At 47.1% G+C, this 19,347-nt stretch overlaps 1 protein-coding gene across 5 annotated transcripts in view; it reads right to left on the reverse strand.

Moving 5' to 3' along the window:
* Cep164 (centrosomal protein 164) overlaps positions 1-19,347 on the reverse strand; it is a 65,049-nt gene that overhangs the window by 32,878 nt on the left and 12,824 nt on the right. For all 5 annotated transcript variants that reach the window (XM_057767535.1, XM_057767537.1, XM_057767536.1 and 2 more), the window contains exons 4-7: positions 13,415-13,619; positions 5,912-6,067; positions 5,418-5,543; positions 3,179-3,256 (exon numbers count right to left, since the gene is read on the reverse strand). In XM_057767535.1, the coding sequence (XP_057623518.1) occupies positions 3,179-3,256; positions 5,418-5,543; positions 5,912-6,067; positions 13,415-13,619 (565 nt within the window). The remainder of the gene's footprint in view (positions 1-3,178; positions 3,257-5,417; positions 5,544-5,911; positions 6,068-13,414; positions 13,620-19,347) is intronic.

Consider the following 19,347-nt stretch of genomic DNA (forward strand, 5'->3'; position numbering starts at 1 on the left):
ATGAGGCTCCCCAGGTTGCAATCCCACCCCCTCACCTGCCCAGAGCACCGAGGCACTTGGGCTCCCATGATCCACCCAGGACGGGGGATGGGGAGGCTGCCTCAACAACATGCCCATGCATTCATACTAATCTGAGGAGACTCCTGCTAAGCCAACCATTGGCCAGGGTTATTTTCCAGGTCGGGTGCCCATTCAGTTGGTCTCAATTCTTTGCACCCCGGGTGTAGTTAGCACTTTCCAGTCACACTGATATCATCCTATGACTTCTAAGCTTTGGCTCCCTCCCTCTCCTTTGACGGCTTTTCATCAGCACCACATGACCACACACTGCCTCCGGCTCCCTGTCTGTATTAGACTAGCAATGGGTTTAGGCTGGAAAACAGGAAGGAGACACTGACAGCTGCATTCCTGCCATCCTGCTGCCCTCTTATGGAAGAAAGAGCAATGTGACTGCTTGGTGACATGGGGCAGCATGAACCCAGGAAGAAGGGCTGCAGCTGGAGCTAACTGCAAGACTGGGGTGCCGGGGGTCATTACACAGCAAGACAAAAGCCATTTCAAAGGTCAGTGCCCAAGTAGAGGCAGCTTTGTCTGCCTAGAAGCCTACACTGATCTCCACCACTAACATCACCCCCAAGAAAGAAATCCTAATACCTACCTCAGGTTAGAACACAGGACTCCCACTCCCCACGTGGCAGATAACTGAAGATAGGTGTGTGTATGAGGTGTCTAAGCACCACCTATACTCCGAACATTCCCCACCACCACCACCGTGGTGCCAAGCAAGCTAGGAAAATGTTTTAAAAGCTCCTGCTCCCCACACCAGCAAAGAGAAAACTTCAGAAGTCCAAACCATATCAAAAGAGAAACACCTTTCTTGGTGACATCTGTAATCCATTAAGAAGCAATTATGATCAAGCTACAGTGGAATCTCAATCCACCAACTGACTGCAAGAAACACACACCTACTGTACCCAGAGAGTGAGAAAGCCACCAGCCTGTCTAGATACCCTCGACTCCATTCTCTCTGCTGCTAAATAAAAGACACCCAGCACTTCCTGTGTCCCAGGGAGTGGGCTAGGTACTGGGTACACAGACACAAATTATGCAGGATCTTCACCCTTGCTGTGCCTGGTCCCCTGGAAACCACTCTCTTTCTCCAAACATGCCAGCCTTCATGACACCCCTTCTAGTCACAGACATCACTCAAGTGCAAACTGAGGGCCCTCTTTGAGTCCAACGGTCAGTCAGCACTGGTTAACCGTGGCTGAGAAGAAAACAAAGTCGGGCTGGAGAGATGGCTCAGTGGTTAAGAGCATTGCCTGCTCTTCCAAAGGTCCTGAGTTCAATTCCCGGCAACCATCTGTAATGAGGTCTGGTGCCCTCTTCTGGCCTGCAGACATACACACAGACAGAATATTGTATGCATAATAAATAAATAAATATTTAAAAAAAAAAGAAAGAAAACAAAGTCCTCCCACAGGGAATCGAACAGAATTCTTTACCCAAGCAGACCAGCTCCGCTCAGAAGGAGCAGTTTCAGAGCAGACGTGTATCAGATTGGAGATACAGATGGGACAGTCGGGAAAAGGGCTGCATTTGGCAGAAAGTGTTAAAGTCACAATCAAAACATAGCTGACTGTGCAGAACCGAAAGGCTGAACAGATTCCGGGATAATGAGCAAAGCTTTACTGGATAATGAGCAAAGCTTTACTATGCGATGGTCCCGCCCCAAAGGTAGAGTTAGATCCCCTTAAGAGACGCACCAACAGTGAGGTCTCAAGTACCAATCCAGAGCCTGCCAGCCAGTGTGTGGACTGAGACTCCAAGGAGTAGGGAGAAAACAGGAAATATTTGTCAAAATAAAAAGAGATTGGGCCAGTGAGCCCATTTGGTGGGTAAAGGTACTTGTGGCCCAGCTTGACAACCTGAGCTCAATCCCAGGAACCTCATGAAAGGAGAAAACTGACTCCAACCTCCACGTGTACTCTGTGACACACACACATAGGTAGATAAATAAGTTAAAATGCAATTTAAAAAAATAATAAGGGAGGCTGAGGAGATGCCTCAGAGGGTCAGAGGGCCACAGGAGGATCGCAGGGGCACGCTGGCTGCCAGCCTAGCACCAGGCTCAGGGAGAGACCGTATCTTGAGGGAATAATTAGGCAGTGGTGATAGAACAGAAACCCTGATGTCCTCCTCTGGCCTCCATGTGCACTTGAGCATATGATCCAGCAAACACACATGTGCAACACACACACACAGTCACATACACACAAAGAAGAGGGATAATAAAGAAGCCAACTACAATTTGTGATGAGAGCATCTTTGCTTTTCTGGCCAGCTTTGTGGTCACTCTAATAATACAAAAGTGATTTTGCCTTTAAGGTGTGGAAGGCACAAATAAAAACATAATATATAAGACCTGTGTGAGGCTTAGACCTACAGTCAGTATTTAAATGCCTTCATGAAACTAATTGGCAAACTTCACGATTCATTGCTTATAACAAATATTTTAGGAAAATTTAGAGAAGTGTTAATGGCTTAGAAATTAATAAATCAGGGGTGGGAAGTTAAAAAATAAAAAATTAATAAATCAGACATTAGACTGAGAACACACAGTTTCTATGACTTCTATGTCAAGGCTCCAAAACATGCACAGAAGGTCTAAGTGTGACTACACAGTGACTCACTGCCTGTGTGTTCTCCAGAAAAAAATATGCTGGCGGTAGCGCGGGTCAGACTTCAGAGACACACGGGACCTTGCAGGCATACTCCAGAAGCTATTCCCGCCCATCTGCTTTTTTCCACCCTTAAATCTTTGTTTGGGCTCTTTGTTTACCTAAACTGTCCCCCGTCTAAAATCTAGCTTCTCTTCAAAGCCCAGGGCAAATGTCATCTCTTCCACCAAGTTTGCCTGCTGCCTAGGCAAGAAATCTCTTCCCAGTGCAGTGTACAGGAGGCAAGAGCCATAAGCACACACATCTCATTATGCTCAAAGCACCAGCCAGTGTAGGGACTTCACCAAGAACTGGTCATTTGAGAGCTGAGAGGATGCATTCCCTGAACCCCAGAAATCCTGGACAGACCCTTTTCCAAATATGCTCCTCAGACGGCAGAGCTTCAGAGGAGGAAAATGAAGCTCGAGGCTCTAGCAGCAGTGTTCCCAGGCTCTTACCTCGTACTCAAAGTTACCTCCCAGGGCACCGAGGTCCAGGTGCAGGTTCTTGAGAAGTTCACCGGAGCTTTGGACACTCTGCAAGAAGAAAACAACTATGAGCAGTGTCTTAGTTAGGGTTTCTGTTGCTAAGATAGAGTTCATGACCAAAAGCCAGTTGGGGAGGAAAGGGCTTACTTCAGCTTCCACTCTCAGGGCATAGTCAGCTACCAAAGGAACTTGGAAGAGACCAGCAACCAGAACTAACGCGGAGACCATGGAGGAGTGCTGCTTACTAGCTTGATCCTCTTGCTCAGCCTGCTTGTTATTTATTTGTCTGTTTGTTTATGGTTTTTCAAGACAAGGTTCTCTCTATTAGCTCTGGCTGGCCTAGAACTCACTTTGTAGTTCAGGCTCGCCTCGAACTCACAGAGATCTGTCTGCTTCTGCCTCCCAAGAGCATGGATTAAAGGCATGCGCCACCGCCACCTGACTGCTTAGCCTGCATTTGTATACAGCTCAGTCAGGACCACCTGTTCAGAGACAGCACCATCCACAACATGGGCACACACGAATCACTTATTAAGAAAATGGTTCACAGGCTTGCTTACAGACCAATCCTATGGAAGCATTTTTCTCAGTCAGGGTTCCCTCTTCTCAGATAACTCTAGCTTGTGTCAAGTTGACAAAAAAAAAAAGTGCTAAGTCTAAAGAAACTGGCCAGCCCAACACAAAGGGCATGCGTGGAGAGTAGGGGTGCCCTGGTAAGGCTTTGGAGGACTCCAGGGCAGGCCCTCCACTAAGGCCTCGCTAAGCAACCCTGTATCCAGTGAGCACAAGGCCAAGCAAGTATGTTGTGTTCTCCAGCTCAGACCTAAGAGTCATACAGAAAAACCACTTTTATTTATTTTTAAAATGGCTGGGAGGTTAGCCAAATAGAACTAATCCATGTATCTACTAACAGATGAGCGCATAGACAGAACATGGAACACACACAACAGGCTTCAAAATGAGTGTTTACATACTCACTGCAGCATACTGAGTGAAAAGGTGCCAGACATCAAAGAAAACACTATGTGATTTTATCATATAAAACAAAGAGAACTGGCAAAGTCATGAGCCACCAAAAAAAAAAAAAAAAAAAAAAAAGAGAGAGAGGTTACCAGGGGCTGGAAGAATAAGGATGTATTTTTTGGTGGCTAGAATCTGGGACTATAAACAAGTTCTGAAAGTGGACAGTAGTGATGGTAACATATCATTATGAAAAAAAAACCAATATCCCTGAACTACTGTACAGTTAGAATAAGTTGGGGGCTGAAGAGATGGCTCAGCAGTTAAGAGTACTGTACTGACTGCTCTTCCAAAGGACCCAGGTTCAATTCCCAGCACCCACATGGCATCTCACAATTGTCTGTAGCTCCAAGATCTGACATCCTCACACAGACACGCATGCAGGAAAAACATCAATGCACATCAAATAAATAAATAAACAAACAAACAAAATCTTTAAAAATAAAGAAATATAAAGATATAGAATAAATAATAAAAAAGTTAAAACTCTTACCTGTGTGCGAGAGAGCTTTACCATGATTTAAATACATATATACCCAGAGGGTTTCCAGGCCAGAAAGAGGACCTCACAGTGGAGGCCCAAAAATGTGAGCCTATTCCACCTTGTCTGGAGGTCAGAGAGTCTGAGCTTGCTCAAAGTTGTTGACAACAACTACGGCTACACACCCTGACCTAGGGTGTGGTTAGTTGGTGTTTTGGACATTAAGATGGCCCATGGAGGTAGATCCACTCCTCCCTGACCACAGGTCAGAGAATTCAAGCATACTTCTGCTCCTTCTTTTGAAACAGGAGGTTTGACCTAGAGATACTTGGTCTAGGGTGGGTTCACTGCCTACACAACAGAATGCTTTTCTCAAGGAATAATGACTTGATGTCTCAAGTATTGCGGCAAGTAACTGTCCTAGTTGTCCTTTGTATCACGTTAAAACAGTCTTTTGCCTTCTTCTCCACCCCCTTTAGCACTAAGAGTGTACGGAAATTAAACACGGGAGAACTCAGAAGAATTCAGCATTCAGTATTTGCTGAGTCGCCCTCCCATTACCATCCTGTGTCTCTGTGATCTTTCTTATCTCTGCTCCTCCTACTTTTCTAATCCTCACGCCCCTACCCTGGAACATGTGAACCCATCAAAGCTAGGATCGCGGCAGAAGTCACCCCAAAAATGTGGCTCCCGACACCTCACCATTACCTGGTTGTCACTCTCCTCCTCGTCCTCCTCGTTGGTCTCTTCCCCTAAAGCCAAGAGACTGAGAGTATGCTTGCCCTCGTGGGTAGAACCCAAGAAACCCTTTGCACAAGCAGCAGTCTTGGGACCCTGTGGAGGATCCAAAACACAAAAGGAACAAGGGACTTACCAGAAAGACCTTCAGAACGACCCTGGCATGCTCCCTCAATTCCCACCTAGATAGGGCCTCAATCGAGTCCCAGCATGTCCATAAATCTGGCGTCTAGTTCACACTGCTTACTCCCATCCCAACTCCCACTGTCCCAGCCACATGGGTGGGGAGATCAGCAAAGGTAGCCTACAGCCCAGTCCAGCCTCCCGACCAGAGTGACTCTTCTCAGACGAGCTGGTGAACTCTGAGACACAGCTTATGTCTCAGGGCCAGGTCACAGTCCCGAGTAGGACACTCAGAAGGTCCCACATAAACAAATCACATGCACAGCAGAGGAAGGACTCACCAGCGTGGGTTCCCCAAGCTGCCCAGAATCTGCCGAGCTCCCCAGGCTCACACTCTGAGATCCACGAAGAGCAGAGGGTGGGGCATCCCCGAGGCCTCGTAAGGGAGCCAGGCTCCAAAGAGGAGCTTGGACTGGGGCTAAAGGGGAACCCAGGACCTGGGCAACAGAACACATCTTGTTACAAACCCCAGAAACCACGTGGCTCTCAGGGTGTTGGAGGCAGATATATAAATAAAGCATCTAAATCCTGCCCATTCAAATTTAAACCACCTCCGCTTAGAGGCTGCTAATGAAACACAACATTCAGAAATACCATGTGCCAACTGGGTGAGGCTCGCAGGCCAGCTTCCTGGTAACTTGTGTGTTAGTTCACATCTGGCAGAAGCTAAGACTGGGGGCTCTGCTCCCCTTTTGGGAGCCACATGCCAAATGAACAGGATGCAGAGGGAACAGGGCAGAGATAAACCCCAGCAACTAGAAGTCTCTACACTTGATGCCTAAAACTGAGGAGCCGAGAAAAAGTAGTCTCAACATGATACTGACAGAGATGGAAGCAAACACCAGAAGAAAGCACAGGCCTTCTCGGAGGGCTGTGCACTCAGGAGGCCGCTACACATAAACACGTGCCTTGTCATTTGACTTGCTCTCCCTGGTTCTCAGGAGAGCCAAGGGAAGGCCACCTTCACGCCAGCGAGAACTGGAGTCAAAATCCAGGCTGGGTCCGAATGTGTGACCCCTCTGGCTCCTCACAGCTCCTCACACTCCCTTTTCCTTCATCTGAAGATGATGGAGAGGGTCCAGGCTTGGCCCTATGGGGTCTGCTAAGACGCTCCGAGGAGAGGATGGACACAAGGGGTCTCTGTAAGGGGCCTAGGGCTGTAGCGATATTATGGAATCGACCATCTGGCCTAACAGAAAAGCCAGAGGCCAGCATAGGGGCCAGAGAGAGGGCCCACTGGCTAAGAGTCTGCTGCTCTTCAGAGGATCTGAGTGCATTCAGTTCCCATACCTACTTCAGGTAACTCACACACCCCTGCCTGCAACTCCAGTCTAGACCATCTCTGACACCCTCCTCTGGCCTCCACAAGCACTTGCACTCACACAAACATACACTCACACACTCAAATGCATACAGTCGACAATAAAATCTTAAAAAAGAGATGGAGCAGGAGAACTGACTCAGGGGTTAAGAGCACTGGCTTCTCTTCCAAAGGACCCAGGTTCAATTTTCAGCACCCACATGGCAGCTCACAATTTTCCCTAATGCCAGTTCCAGGGTACCCAACACCCTCACATAAACATACATGCAGGCAAAACACTAATGCACATGGAATAAAAATAAATGAAGTGAAAAAAAAAAAAGATAATGACACATGCTTTTAATCCCAGCACTCGGGAAATAGAAGCAGACAGATCTCTGTGAGTTCGAGGCCAGCCTGGTCCACAGAGTGAGTTGGAAGACAACCGGGACTGTTACACAGAGAAACCTTGTCTCGAAAAATTTTTAAAAAGCCAGGCAGTAGTGGTGTACACTTTTAATCCAAGCACTTGGGAGGCAGAGACAGGCAGATTTCTATGAGTTTGAGGCCAGGCTGGTCTACAGAGTGAGTTCCAAGACAGGCTCCAAAGCTACACAGAGAAATTCTAGAGAAAAAAAAAAAAAAGCAGGAGATCAGCATAGCATACTGGAGACAGATTGCAACACTTTTCAAAACGTTCCTCAAATTTATCATATTCGTATATCTATATACAAATATGATAAATTTATATATAAAATATATATACACACACATATATATGTACATATAAAACAGAAAGAACAGCCAAGCAGTGGTGGCACACATCTTTAGTCCCAGCACTCGGGAGGGATAGGCAGGCAGATCTCTGTGAGTCTGAGGCCAGCCTGATCTACAGAGCCAGTTCCAGAACAGCCAGGGCTACAGAGTGAAACCCTGTCTTTTTTTTTTTTTTGGTTTTTCAAGACAGGGTTTCTCTTTTGGAGCCTGTCCTGGAACTAGCTCTTTTTTTTGTTTGTTTGTTTGTTTGTTTGTTTGTTTTTCAAGACAGGGTTTCTCTGTGGTTTTGGAGCCTGTCCTGGAACTAGCTCTGTAGACCAGGCTGGTCTCGAACTGGAACTAGCTCTTGTAGACCAGGCTGGTCTTGAACTCACAGAGATCCGCCTGCCTCTGCCTCCCAAGTGCTGGGATTAAAGGTGTGCGCCACCACCGCCCCCGGCTGAAACCCTGTCTTGAAAAAACAAAGAGAACATATTCTCCCCCACACTAAACCCCAAGGAGTGAAAAAGAAAGGTGGTTCCAAGGTCAGAGTCACTATCCTCTCGGCCAGTTTGGTCCAGGGAAGAGGTCCCTGGGCAAGCCCCAGCAGGGCCTGTCTCTGCAGTCAGAGGATACCTGAGTCTTGGCTGAGAAGTGAGGTAAGACATCCTTTACCTCTGCAGATGGCCAGACATCTGGCCTGCTGTAGAACGGCTCTGTCAAGGAAAAAGCTCCCGATACATAGAATCGGCCAGTGGTGCTGAACACTGGGTCATGCTCTTCTCACAAACCACCTACGGTGGCTCTGTCACCATGCAGAGACCCCACGTGAGTAAATGGAGGTAGGTGTGGTCGAGAATCCTATCCAAAGTCACAGACTTAGTGGGGCAGAGGGGACTGAGCCTAGGATTATCTTGGAGAGGGGATTTCGTACGGTCTCATGACTGTGGTCGGAAGCAGTGCAGGAAGCTGAGCCTGCCCCGCCTGCTCAGCCCTTCCACCAGTCCAAGCATATCAGCAAGCGAAATCCTTCACACACTGTATTTATAGAAAATTACAGACTCCTAACATGGCTAATTTGCTAACGTGCTGGGGGCTTGAGGGAGGGAGACAGGCGTGCTGAGGCCTTTGTTCTCTTGGGCCTTTCCTGAATCAGTGGTTAGCAGGGAAATTATACATCCCTGGCTCCTAGCTGATCATCTTCTATAGACAGCCATTAACTCTGAGCATGGGCCTGTGCATGCCATTGTCCTTCAGAGCTGATAAACTTGATGCCATTGGGCTAATTAAAACTTTCAGGATAATCTGTGGCTTATCTGATATTTATAGTACTACAGTAGTTATTAGGACTAACAGAGAACCAGTGTGTGTCGGCAATTAGAGACCAGAGGGAACAACTGGGTAAAGTCACAGCTGGGCCGCAGCAGAACACCTAGGGAATTCAGACTGAGCCCCATGGTTCTATCTGACTTGATTTCTGAATGAAGAACTGGGTGACTCTTGAAAGGGACAAAGGGAAAGGATGACAAGGCCAGCCCCACCCAGTAGGGAAGTGAAGTCACAAACAGGGTCCACACAACCTGACATAGGTTAGCCATGTGATTTTCTGGGGACCCCGGGAGGCAAGAAGCAGAAGCAGCTGCAGGCGGTGCTGTGTGCCTGCCTCCAGGAAGGGAAACAAAGCTTTGGGGATGAGTTCCTGCTGTGAACGGCCGGCTCTTCTCAAGAATCGCCTGGTAGAAAAGACTTCCCAAGCCCCAGAAAGGGCCTGAATTCTGTCTAAGGGCCAGCATGGGTACCACCTTGCCCACCCTAAGAAGAACTCCTTTCAAAGCCTATGACCCATGCAAGAGCATGGCTACACCTAGGCAAGAGAACCCAGAGATGCCCTCAGCTCTAGCCTGCAGGCGATAAAGAACAACCCTGAAATCCAGGTCATCTCAGCAGGTGGTCACTCAGGTTAAGGGATCCTCGGGTACTGAAGGAGGGTTAGCATCAAGAAAGCAGACCTGAGAAGGCTTTGGAGCAGGAGCAATTCTACCTGTTCCCGCCCTGCTGAGCTCAGGGGCCCCAGACCTTAGGCCCCACTTTCTAAGAAGCCTACCTGGTTGAAAAGCTGCATCTTGCTTGTCTCTGCAGCAAGCCCGGTGTCAGAACTCGGCTGGACTAGACCCTGCCTGAGGCCACTGCTTAGCTGGCACTGTGCTTGCTGAGAGATCTCCTGCCTGGCAGAGGCAGCGACCACTTCTGGAGAACGTTCCAGCAGTTCCGGCCCCCAAGCCAGTAGCCCCGAGTCCCTCTCCTGAGCTCTGATGGTCTTGTGTTCACCCTCACTACACATTCTGGATGATTCGGTGGCCATGCCACAGACCATGCCGGCGACGTCTTTGCACGGCATTTCCTGCACGTTCTCAGGCAGTTCCAGGCCCTCCAGCCGCCTGGAGAGCTTGACCATCTGCAGGATGTGCTGGTAGAATCTCTGGTCCTCAGAGTAGTCTTCACTCTCCGACTTCTCCTCAGCAGAGCTCTGTGTGGGGGGTAACTGGGGCACCAGGAAAGGGCAGAAACGCACATCTCTAGGCCCTGGGTCTGACTGGCCCATGATAGGAACACAGCCCTGGGGGCTCTGCAGGTCCCAGGGGAAGTTGTTTACCTCACCTAGGACCTGTGAGCCAAGGGGAGAGGCCAGGCTGCTGCCCCCTCCACTACTGCTATCCGAGTCAGCCCCGGGTACACTAGGCTCCCTATCTTCATTGGGAAACTCCAGGGACTCGTGTGGATGGTGTCTCCCTTTACTGTCAGAATTCTCTGAAGGGGGCTTTGAAGCTAGTTCTGATGCCAGGGTATCAGGTGGCATCAGGGAGAGGCCCTGTGGTGCATCTTCAGCTGAGGCCTCTGGAACCTCGGGAGCAGCAGGCTCCACTTCCTTGCAGCTCTCTGTGGTGTCCTTGTTGACAAGATTGGAGACCTGTCCTATCCATAGTCCAGGAGGCTCTCTCCTCCACCTCCCCCTACCCAAGTCCCCGCCTTCCCCAGGAACTCCCTGCCAGCTCAAGTCTTCTGCTGGGCTGCTCTCTAGTAAAAACAGCTTGCTTTTCCTGGCAGGCAGTGCGTGGTCAGACGAACAGAGGGACAGGGAGGGCTCCTCCTCAGAGGATGGCAAGGGAATGGGGCTCTGACCTTTGTCCCCTCCAGGGCCAGTGCAGCTCAGTGTGGCTACGCTGTGACTACGCTGCTCCCCTTTCAGCTGTAGGCCTCTGGGGGCTTCGGGAAGTTTAGAGTGGACAGGAGTCTGGTTCCTGCATTCTAACGCATCCTGACCATTCTGGAGCAGCTCAGGGATCTGGGCGACCCCCGTGCTGGGTTTCTGCTGTCTGCTCCTCAGTTCCAGCTGTTCTATTTCAGGATCTGAAAATCCCAGGTAGATTTTCTCTGTTGCTCTCTGAGTTGACTCCAGACCCTGTGGGTCTCCTAACTCTGTCTTGCACTGGACTGGAGGCCTGCCTAAGATTTTCTCCACATCAGCAAAGATTTGGTGGGTCCGAGGAGCTTGGCCTTTGGAGAGTGGCTGCAGCTTGCCAGGAAGGGCACCCATGAGGGGCCATGGGGTTTCACCCAGCATGCACAGGCTCCTCCCTTTCTTAAAGGAGGCCTCGCTTCTAGCCTGCACCTCTTGGTCTAGGTCCAGATCAGCAAGCCCAGGTGCTGGGAGAGGGGACAGGCCACGGAGAAAGGAGGAAGAAGGCAGAAGTCCCTGCTCAGGCTGTGTTTCCTAGATGGGTATATAAACATGCAGAGAAAACAGGGGCTGATGGATTCTTGCTACCTCAGCCCAAGACCCACAGCAGAAAACCACCCTCCTTAAGTAAAGCAGAAACCAGACAGAGAGAGAAGAAAGGCCAAAATTCCCTTAGGCTAAATATATGTCCCTTTCTAGGTTCTAGCTCCCCTCTAAAGGGGGGGGGGACCAACAACAACCATGTTAACAGCCTATAAACGTTGCTCCATAGAGCCCTGGGCACTCGGTTCCTAGGGTGCTACCACAGTGTGAAGGCTACAATATGGTTGACAGGGAAGAGAACCACAGCCCCTGGTAAACCAGAGTAGCCCTGTTTGTTTTTAAGCTGACCTCACAGAGCAGCCATCTGAAGACAGCACTTTACCACTCACCAAAGTCAGGAGACCACAGCCGTGTGACCAGTCCCTAAGCTTCCTCAAACCCTCAGATTCATGATCAGTTAACTTTATAAAAGCCTTATCAAGGACTCCCAGAAATGTCCCATGAGGAAAAGAGAGGAAGTCTTGGAAACTCAGCCAAGCGCCTTCTACCACCAGCACAGGTTGGTACTACTTAAAAAACTTCCAGTCTCAGAATCTTGGGGCTACCAGAAAGCCTTAGAATAAGCCACCCTCTGTAAATACACCAACCAGCCAGCTGGGAGCACACATCTCCAGAGGCCCAGACCCCTGAGCCTACATAGCCCATGATCCTCAGGCCTGACCACTCGCAAACTCAAGCTTGAGGTGCCTGGCCTGAGCCCTCAGAACCCCACTGAGGACGCAGGGTTGCCCAGCTGTCTTTTCCTAGAACTACAGAGGGATCCTTTCTAACAAGGAGCTTCTGGGTCTCAAACACACATTCACAGAAAAGTCCGTCACCCAAGCCCACTCCGAGTCAGGCTGGAGCCTGCCAGATACCAAAATACCATTTCAGATTATCCTGGGCTAGCATTCACCTTCCGCTCTTCAAATACATGATGATATTAGAAAATTCTAAGATTCTATTTAGAAAGCACCTGTCTGCACACTTCTGTAGGAAACCAGGCATAAAGCTGCAGGGAGGTAAGGGAGGCAGAGCAGCCACGGAACCTGAACATGACCGTTCAAGGCCAGAACTGACACTTCAAGAAAGAAGAACTGGGCTGTGGATGTGGCTCCTCACAGGGCTGAACTGGGCTGCTGCCTCAGGCCGCTGGCCACACACCTGCACGAAGGGCACAGAGTCTGTCCTGAACCACAAGGTCTCACTCAGCTCCTCCTGAAGTAAGGGTGATCACCTGCGCCTCCTACGTTCAGACATGCTGAGTGACAAATCAATAATGGGAAGAGCCCTCTGAACTCTGTACAAAAGCTACTGGAGACTACGGGGAGTACGATACCATTTAACTGCTGCTACCCTCCAAGGTCGCTGGCCACAAAGACCACGGATGACGTCAATAAAGCCAATGGCATGTACATATCAATTACAAGCTGACCTCAAAATCGTGATCCTCCAGCCTCAGCCTTCCAAACACGAGGATTGCAGGCATGTACCACCAAGCCCAGCTTTTCTCTTTAACCTTGAAGGCACTGGTGTAACAACTATTTTAGAGTAACAATGACCCACACCAGGGCGGCCTGATGCTAGCTCGTCAACTGCACCCATCTCCCTGCTCCCCAGCCTTCCAGAGTGGGAAACGGTACCACTTCTTTGTCAAATGCAAAACACACACGGTCCTTGCCCCGCTGACCTCACACTGTTACTAACCCTGCCCTGTAGCACGTGCTCCCCAAGGAGAGAGAAGGAATTACTTAGAGAAGGAAGAGCTGCTAGAAGCTGAAAGAAAAAAGCCACCAGGTGAAATCAGACAATGCCCTGTCAAGAGTTCACTGTGTTTTCATTCCTAGAAGGTCCCCACCCCTCCTTGGGCTGCAGCCCTGTGTAGGAGCTCGTCTCAGGCTGACTTACCAGAGGACTTTTGGACGTCTCTTTGTCCTTTTTGTTTTTCTTTTCCTTTTTCTTTTTCTTGTCTTTCTTCTTGACGGCCCCAGGAGCCAACCACTTCTCCCGCTCTTGGATGACCAGCTTTCGATAGTGCTCATCACAGGGATGGTCCCAAATGGACTGACCAGTGTTAAAGTTGAAATAGTAGATATCACCTGTGATGTTCTGGCTAGGAGTGAGAGAGTTCACAAGTCAGTCCTTCCGAAGGTCCGGAAAAAACATAATTCTTTAAATAAGGGATAAATACTGAAATATATAAAATAACATAGCAATGGATAGTTATTTATTTCTTTTTTTCAAGGATTTATTTATTATGTATACACTGTTTTGCCTGTACATATCCCTGAAGGCCAGAAGAGGGCACCAGATCTCAATAAGGGTGCTTGTGAGCCACCATGTGGGTGCTGGGAATTAAATTCAGGACCTTGGAAGAGCAGTCAGTGCTCTTAACCTCTGAGCCATCTCTCCAGCCCGTTATTTATTTCTTAAAGTGTGTTAAACATTAAGTTTGACACTAAAGAATAAACAAATAAGGAATTGAAAAATAAACTTAGGAAATTATTCAGAATACAACATAGGAGATAAGATGATATATTTAAATATAAGAAATAAATTAGAGAGGCTGGAGAGATGGCTCAGAGGTTAAGAGCATTGTCTGCTCTTCCAAAGGTCCTGAGTTCAATTCCCAGCAACCACATGGTGGCTCACAACCATCTGTAATGGGGTCTGGTGCCCTCTTCTGGCCTGCAAGCATACAGACACAATATTGTATGCATAATAAATAAATAAATATTTTTAAAAAAAGAAAAAGAAAGAAAGAAATTAGACATGGAAGATAAAATATGGACATTCAATGCTGCAACAGCAGTTAACTTTCTTTTTTTCCCTTTGTTGATTTTTTCTTATTTTTTCTTTTTTTTTTTTTTTTTTTTTTGGTTTTTCGAGTCAGGGTTTCTCTGTGGTTTTGGAGCCTGTCCTGGAACTAGCTCTTGTAGACCAGGCTGGTCTCGAACTCACAGAGATCCGCCTGCCTCTGCCTCCCGAGTGCTGGGATTAAAGGCGTGCGCTACCACCGCCTGGCATTTTCTTATTTTTTAACAAGCAACAAACTTCTGAAAGATTACTCAAGGAAAAGAGATAACTAAAAATAAACTAGTTGATTTTTTTTGTTTGTTTGTTTGTTTTTTGTTTTTCGAGACAGGGTATCTCTGTGGTTTTGGAGCCTGTCCTGGAACTAGCTCTTGTAGACCAGGCTGGTCTCGAACCCACAGAGATTCGCCTGCCTCTGCCTCCCGAGTGCTGGGATTAAAGGCGTGCACCACCACTGCCTGGCTGATTTTTTTTTTTTAATGGGGCTGGAGAGAAGGCTCAGCAAGAGCACTGGCTGCTCTTCCAGAGGGCCAGGTTTGACTGCGAGCACCCACCTGGTGGCTTACAATGGCTTATAATTCTAGTTTCAGAGGATCTGACACCCTATTCTGACCTCCCTATGCAAATATATATGTATATATACATAATAAAATAAAAATAAATAAACTACCAAGATTCATTCCCAAAGAATTGACCAGGCCTGGGAATATAGCTCAATTCCCATCTCCCATATAGCAGCTCACAACTGCCTATGACTTCCAGTTCTAGACTCTTTTTTTGTTTTGTTTTTGTTTTTGTTTTTTTGAGACAGGGTTTCTCTGGAGCTTTGGAGCCTGTCCTGGAGTGCTGGGATTAAAGGCGTGTGCCACCGCTGCCCAGCAGTTCCAGACTCTTGACACCCTCTTCTGACCTTCTCAGGCACCTGCATTCATGCTGTACATACAGACAAGTAGGCACACACATATACATGTAAATAATTTTTTTTTTTTTTTTTTTTTTGGTTTTTCGAGACAGGGTTTCTCTGTTGTTTTGGAGCCTGTCCTGGAACTAGCTCTTGTAGACCAGGCTGGTCTCGAACTCACAGAGATCCTCCTGCCTCTGCCTCCCGAGTGCTGGGATTAAAGGCATGCGCCACCACCGCCCAGCTTGTAAATAATTTTTAATCATGTTTCTATACGCAGTATTCTATGCACAGTACTTGAATCAGAACTTTCTGCTCTGAGACAGTAGAGATGGTCCAACCCTCTAATCTCAGGATGTGGAACTTGGAGGACGTAAAGTTCAAGGTCATTATCTCTTCCTACTTGAGGCCAGCCTGGTTTACCAAGTCAGTCCTGGGCTATATGGAGAGACTGTGCCTTAAAGGACAAAACAGAGAATTGACCTGAATACTCTATCTCATGGGGGCAAGGATGAGAAAGGGTCTCATTATGGGGTACTAGCTGGACAGGAACTACCTATGTAGACCAGACTGGGCTGGACTTGAACTTACAGCAATCCTCCTGCCTTTGCTTTTGTCCACTTATACACACACAGCTTTCTCTTTTTAGAACTAGATTAAAGTTAAAACTTTTCCCACAAAGAAAATTCTAAGCCCAGACGACTGCAGTAGTAAATTCCATCAAATATTTAAAGCAGAATAGCAGCAACCCTACACAAGCTCGTCCATAAACCTGGAGAGGAAGAAATTCTCATTCTGTGAGAACGAAAACATGGCACAAAACAAGATAAAGACATTAGGAGAAAATGATACTATAGACCTGTTTCCCCCCATGGACACAGATGCAATAACACTTAATGCAATTTTACAAGATCAAATCCCATAAAATATAAAAATGATCATACATCATGACCAAGTGGAGCTACCCCAGGAATATGAAATCTGGTTCAACATTTGAAAATCAGGGTCAGAGAGATGGCTCAGCTGATGAAGGTGCTTATGGCCAAGTCTGAGGAACGGAGTTCACTTCCAGGATCCCGCATGGTAGAAGGATAGGACCAACTCCCACAAATGGTCCTCTGACATCCATTCTTACAAGTACTGTGGCATGCCCACCCCACAAATAAATGAATAAATAAATGCAATTAAAAATTGATTTAAAGTTTTGAAAAATCAATCAATAAATTGACTGTAAGAAAAGACTAAAAAGGGGGCTGGAGAGATGGCTCAGTGGTTAAGAGCATTGCCTGCCCTTCCAAAGGTCCTGAGTTGAGAAATTCCCAGCAACCACATGGTGGCTCACAACCATCTGTAAAGAGGTCTGGTGCCCTCTTCTGGCCTGCAGAGATACACACAGACAGAATATTGTATACATAATAAGTAAATTTAAAAAAAAAAAGACTAAAAAGAAAACCATCACCTAATTTTATCAAGAGATATAGAAAAGCGCTGGGTAAAATCCATCCACCTTTTCTTCAAAGTACCAGCAACAGCACAAATGTAGCAATATTTTTAGACAAGTAAAGCTTGTCTGAAGATCAGAGGGCAGAACTAAACCACTAAAGACCAAAGAGTGGTGGCACATACCTTTAATCCCAGGACTCGGGAGACAGAGGCAGAGGAATCTCTGTTAGTTCAAGGCCATCCTGGGCTACACCGGACTGAATCTAAAAGAGAAACAGAACTCACAAAGGTGACCCCAGCACTATGGAGGTAGAGACAGGAGTGATGTGGCTGGGTGGAGAGAGGATTGAATGTAAGGCAGGAGGAGACAGGAGCTCAATGCAGTCTGAGGTTTGGTGGAGACAGTTGCAGTCCAAGGACACAGTCTGAGGAGGAGTCTGAAGCAATCTCAGGAGGCAGTCTGAGGACAGGATCACCCCTTCAGTCTGAGCAATGGTAGAGGTAAGAACATTCTAGTGGCTGCCGCTCTGCTTCTCCAACCCTTCAGCTTTCACCCCCTAATATCTGACCCTGAGTTTTTGCTGTTGCTGCTGCTGTTGCTGCTGTTCTTTGGTTTTTCTTTTTGGTTTCTTGAGACAGGATTTCTCTGTGTAGCTTTGATGCCTGTCCTGAACCTAGTTCTTGTGGACCAGGTTGGTCTTGAACTCACTCACAGAGATTAAAGACGTGCACCACCACTGCCTGGCTCCTGACTCCGAGTTTTTATCATTAAGAACAACTAGAGTTAACGCTACACACAAACTCTACTGACAGAGGGCATCTACGGGAAGCCCACAGCCAGAAGCTACCCAATGCTGAATGAAAGCTTCCACCCTAAGATCAGGAACAAAGCAAAGACATCCTCCATCATTGCTTCTACTTAATGATGCTGAGGCTCTAGTCACTGAGGTACAAAATAGAAAGAAAAGGCAACAAGATTAGAAGTAGGAGGCAAAATACCTTTATTCCTAGGAGACACAATCACTTCTGCAGAAAATCCTATGGAATCTTAAAAAAAATAAGTAAATAAAGCTACTAGGCCTGACATAATTGATTTTAGCAAGGTCGTACAGTGCAAGATCAATATACAGAAACCAATTTTACTTCTCTATAAAAGCAACAAAGAATTGGAAACTGAAAATACAGCACTTACAGAGGCATCAAATATGAACTACTTAAGGATAAATCTGATAAAGAGAGGCAACACATGTACACAAAAGCTATTAAACATTTCTGAGCCATATTAAAGGAAGCCTAAATAAATGGAAACAGACCGTGCTCATGGGCTGGAAGACTGAATACCATTTAAGATGCCTGTTCCCCTCACACTGACTTACGTGTGGTCCCAGTTCAAACAGTAAAGTGACAAGACACGGAAATGCAAAGAACTTCGAGTGAGACTTTGAAAACGGAAACAAGGGGCTGGAGAAGTGGCTCTTAGAGGACGCAGGTTCAAGTCCCAGCACCCACAGGGTAACTCACATTCACCGGTAACTCTAGTTACAAGAGATCCAACTCCCTCTTCTGCCTTCTCAGGCACCAAGTATGCATGTGGTACACACACATACATGCATGCAAAATACCCACAAATATTTTTTTTGTTTTTTTTTTTTGGTTTTTTGTTTTGTTTTGTTTTTTTGGTTTTTCGAGACAGGGTTTCTCTGTGGTTTTGGAGCCTGTCCTGGAACTAGCTCTTGTAGACCAGGCTGGTCTCGAACTCACAGAGATCCGCCTGCCTCTGCCTCCCAAGTGCTGGGATTAAAGATGTGCGCCACCACCGCCCGGCCTACCCACAAATATTAAAATCACAAAAATACTAAAAGAAAAATGGGAACAGGGGTAGAATACCTACCCTGAAAGATTTCAAGACTTATTATAAAGCATGTGGTCAGGAGAGAACAGCCCGGATCACATGAGCACATCAATGGCAGACAGCAGGGAATACAGAAACAGATATTTTCCCAATGACTATGGGTGTTTTGTCTGCATGTATGTCTGTGCACCACATTTGTGACTGGTGCCCTGGGTACCCCTGAACTTCTCAGCACGATGAACTTCTCAGCTAAAACTGGGGGCTGAAGCAAACCCTCCTCCCCTAAGTTACTTTTGGTTAAGGTATTTTGTCACGGCGACAAATCAAACTATTACAGGCAGGTAAAGCAAGCATGGTGGCACACACCTATAACCCCGACATCCAGAAGGCAGAGGAGGAGGATCACAAGTCCATGGCTACATGGTAAAACCTCATTTAAAAAAACACCTTTAACCTCAACGCATGCAAGAGGATTAGGAGTCCTGGGTCATCCTCAGGACCTGTGAGACCTTATCTAAGAAGAAAAACAGACTGAGACACGGTGGTACACACCTGCAATCCGGGAACTCAGAGGACTGAACCAGAAGGATCACAAGTTTAAAGCTATCCTAGTCTACATAACAAGACTGTCTCAAAAAAAAAAAAATTATACTGACATAGAGCAACAGCGCACATAACATAATAGTTATGATTAAAACAATAAAACCGTAAATGGAGTGTATGTGCTAAAGTTCTAGGAGGGATTTACCAATTGACAGTAATTAGGCTTGGGAAAGAGAACGAGATAAAACATGACAGGTACAAATAACTTTCAATAACTTATGCTTTTTA

Source organism: Chionomys nivalis, chromosome 4 (genome assembly GCF_950005125.1).
Source record: "Chionomys nivalis chromosome 4, mChiNiv1.1, whole genome shotgun sequence".
In the NCBI taxonomy this organism is placed as follows: Eukaryota; Metazoa; Chordata; class Mammalia; order Rodentia; family Cricetidae; genus Chionomys; species Chionomys nivalis.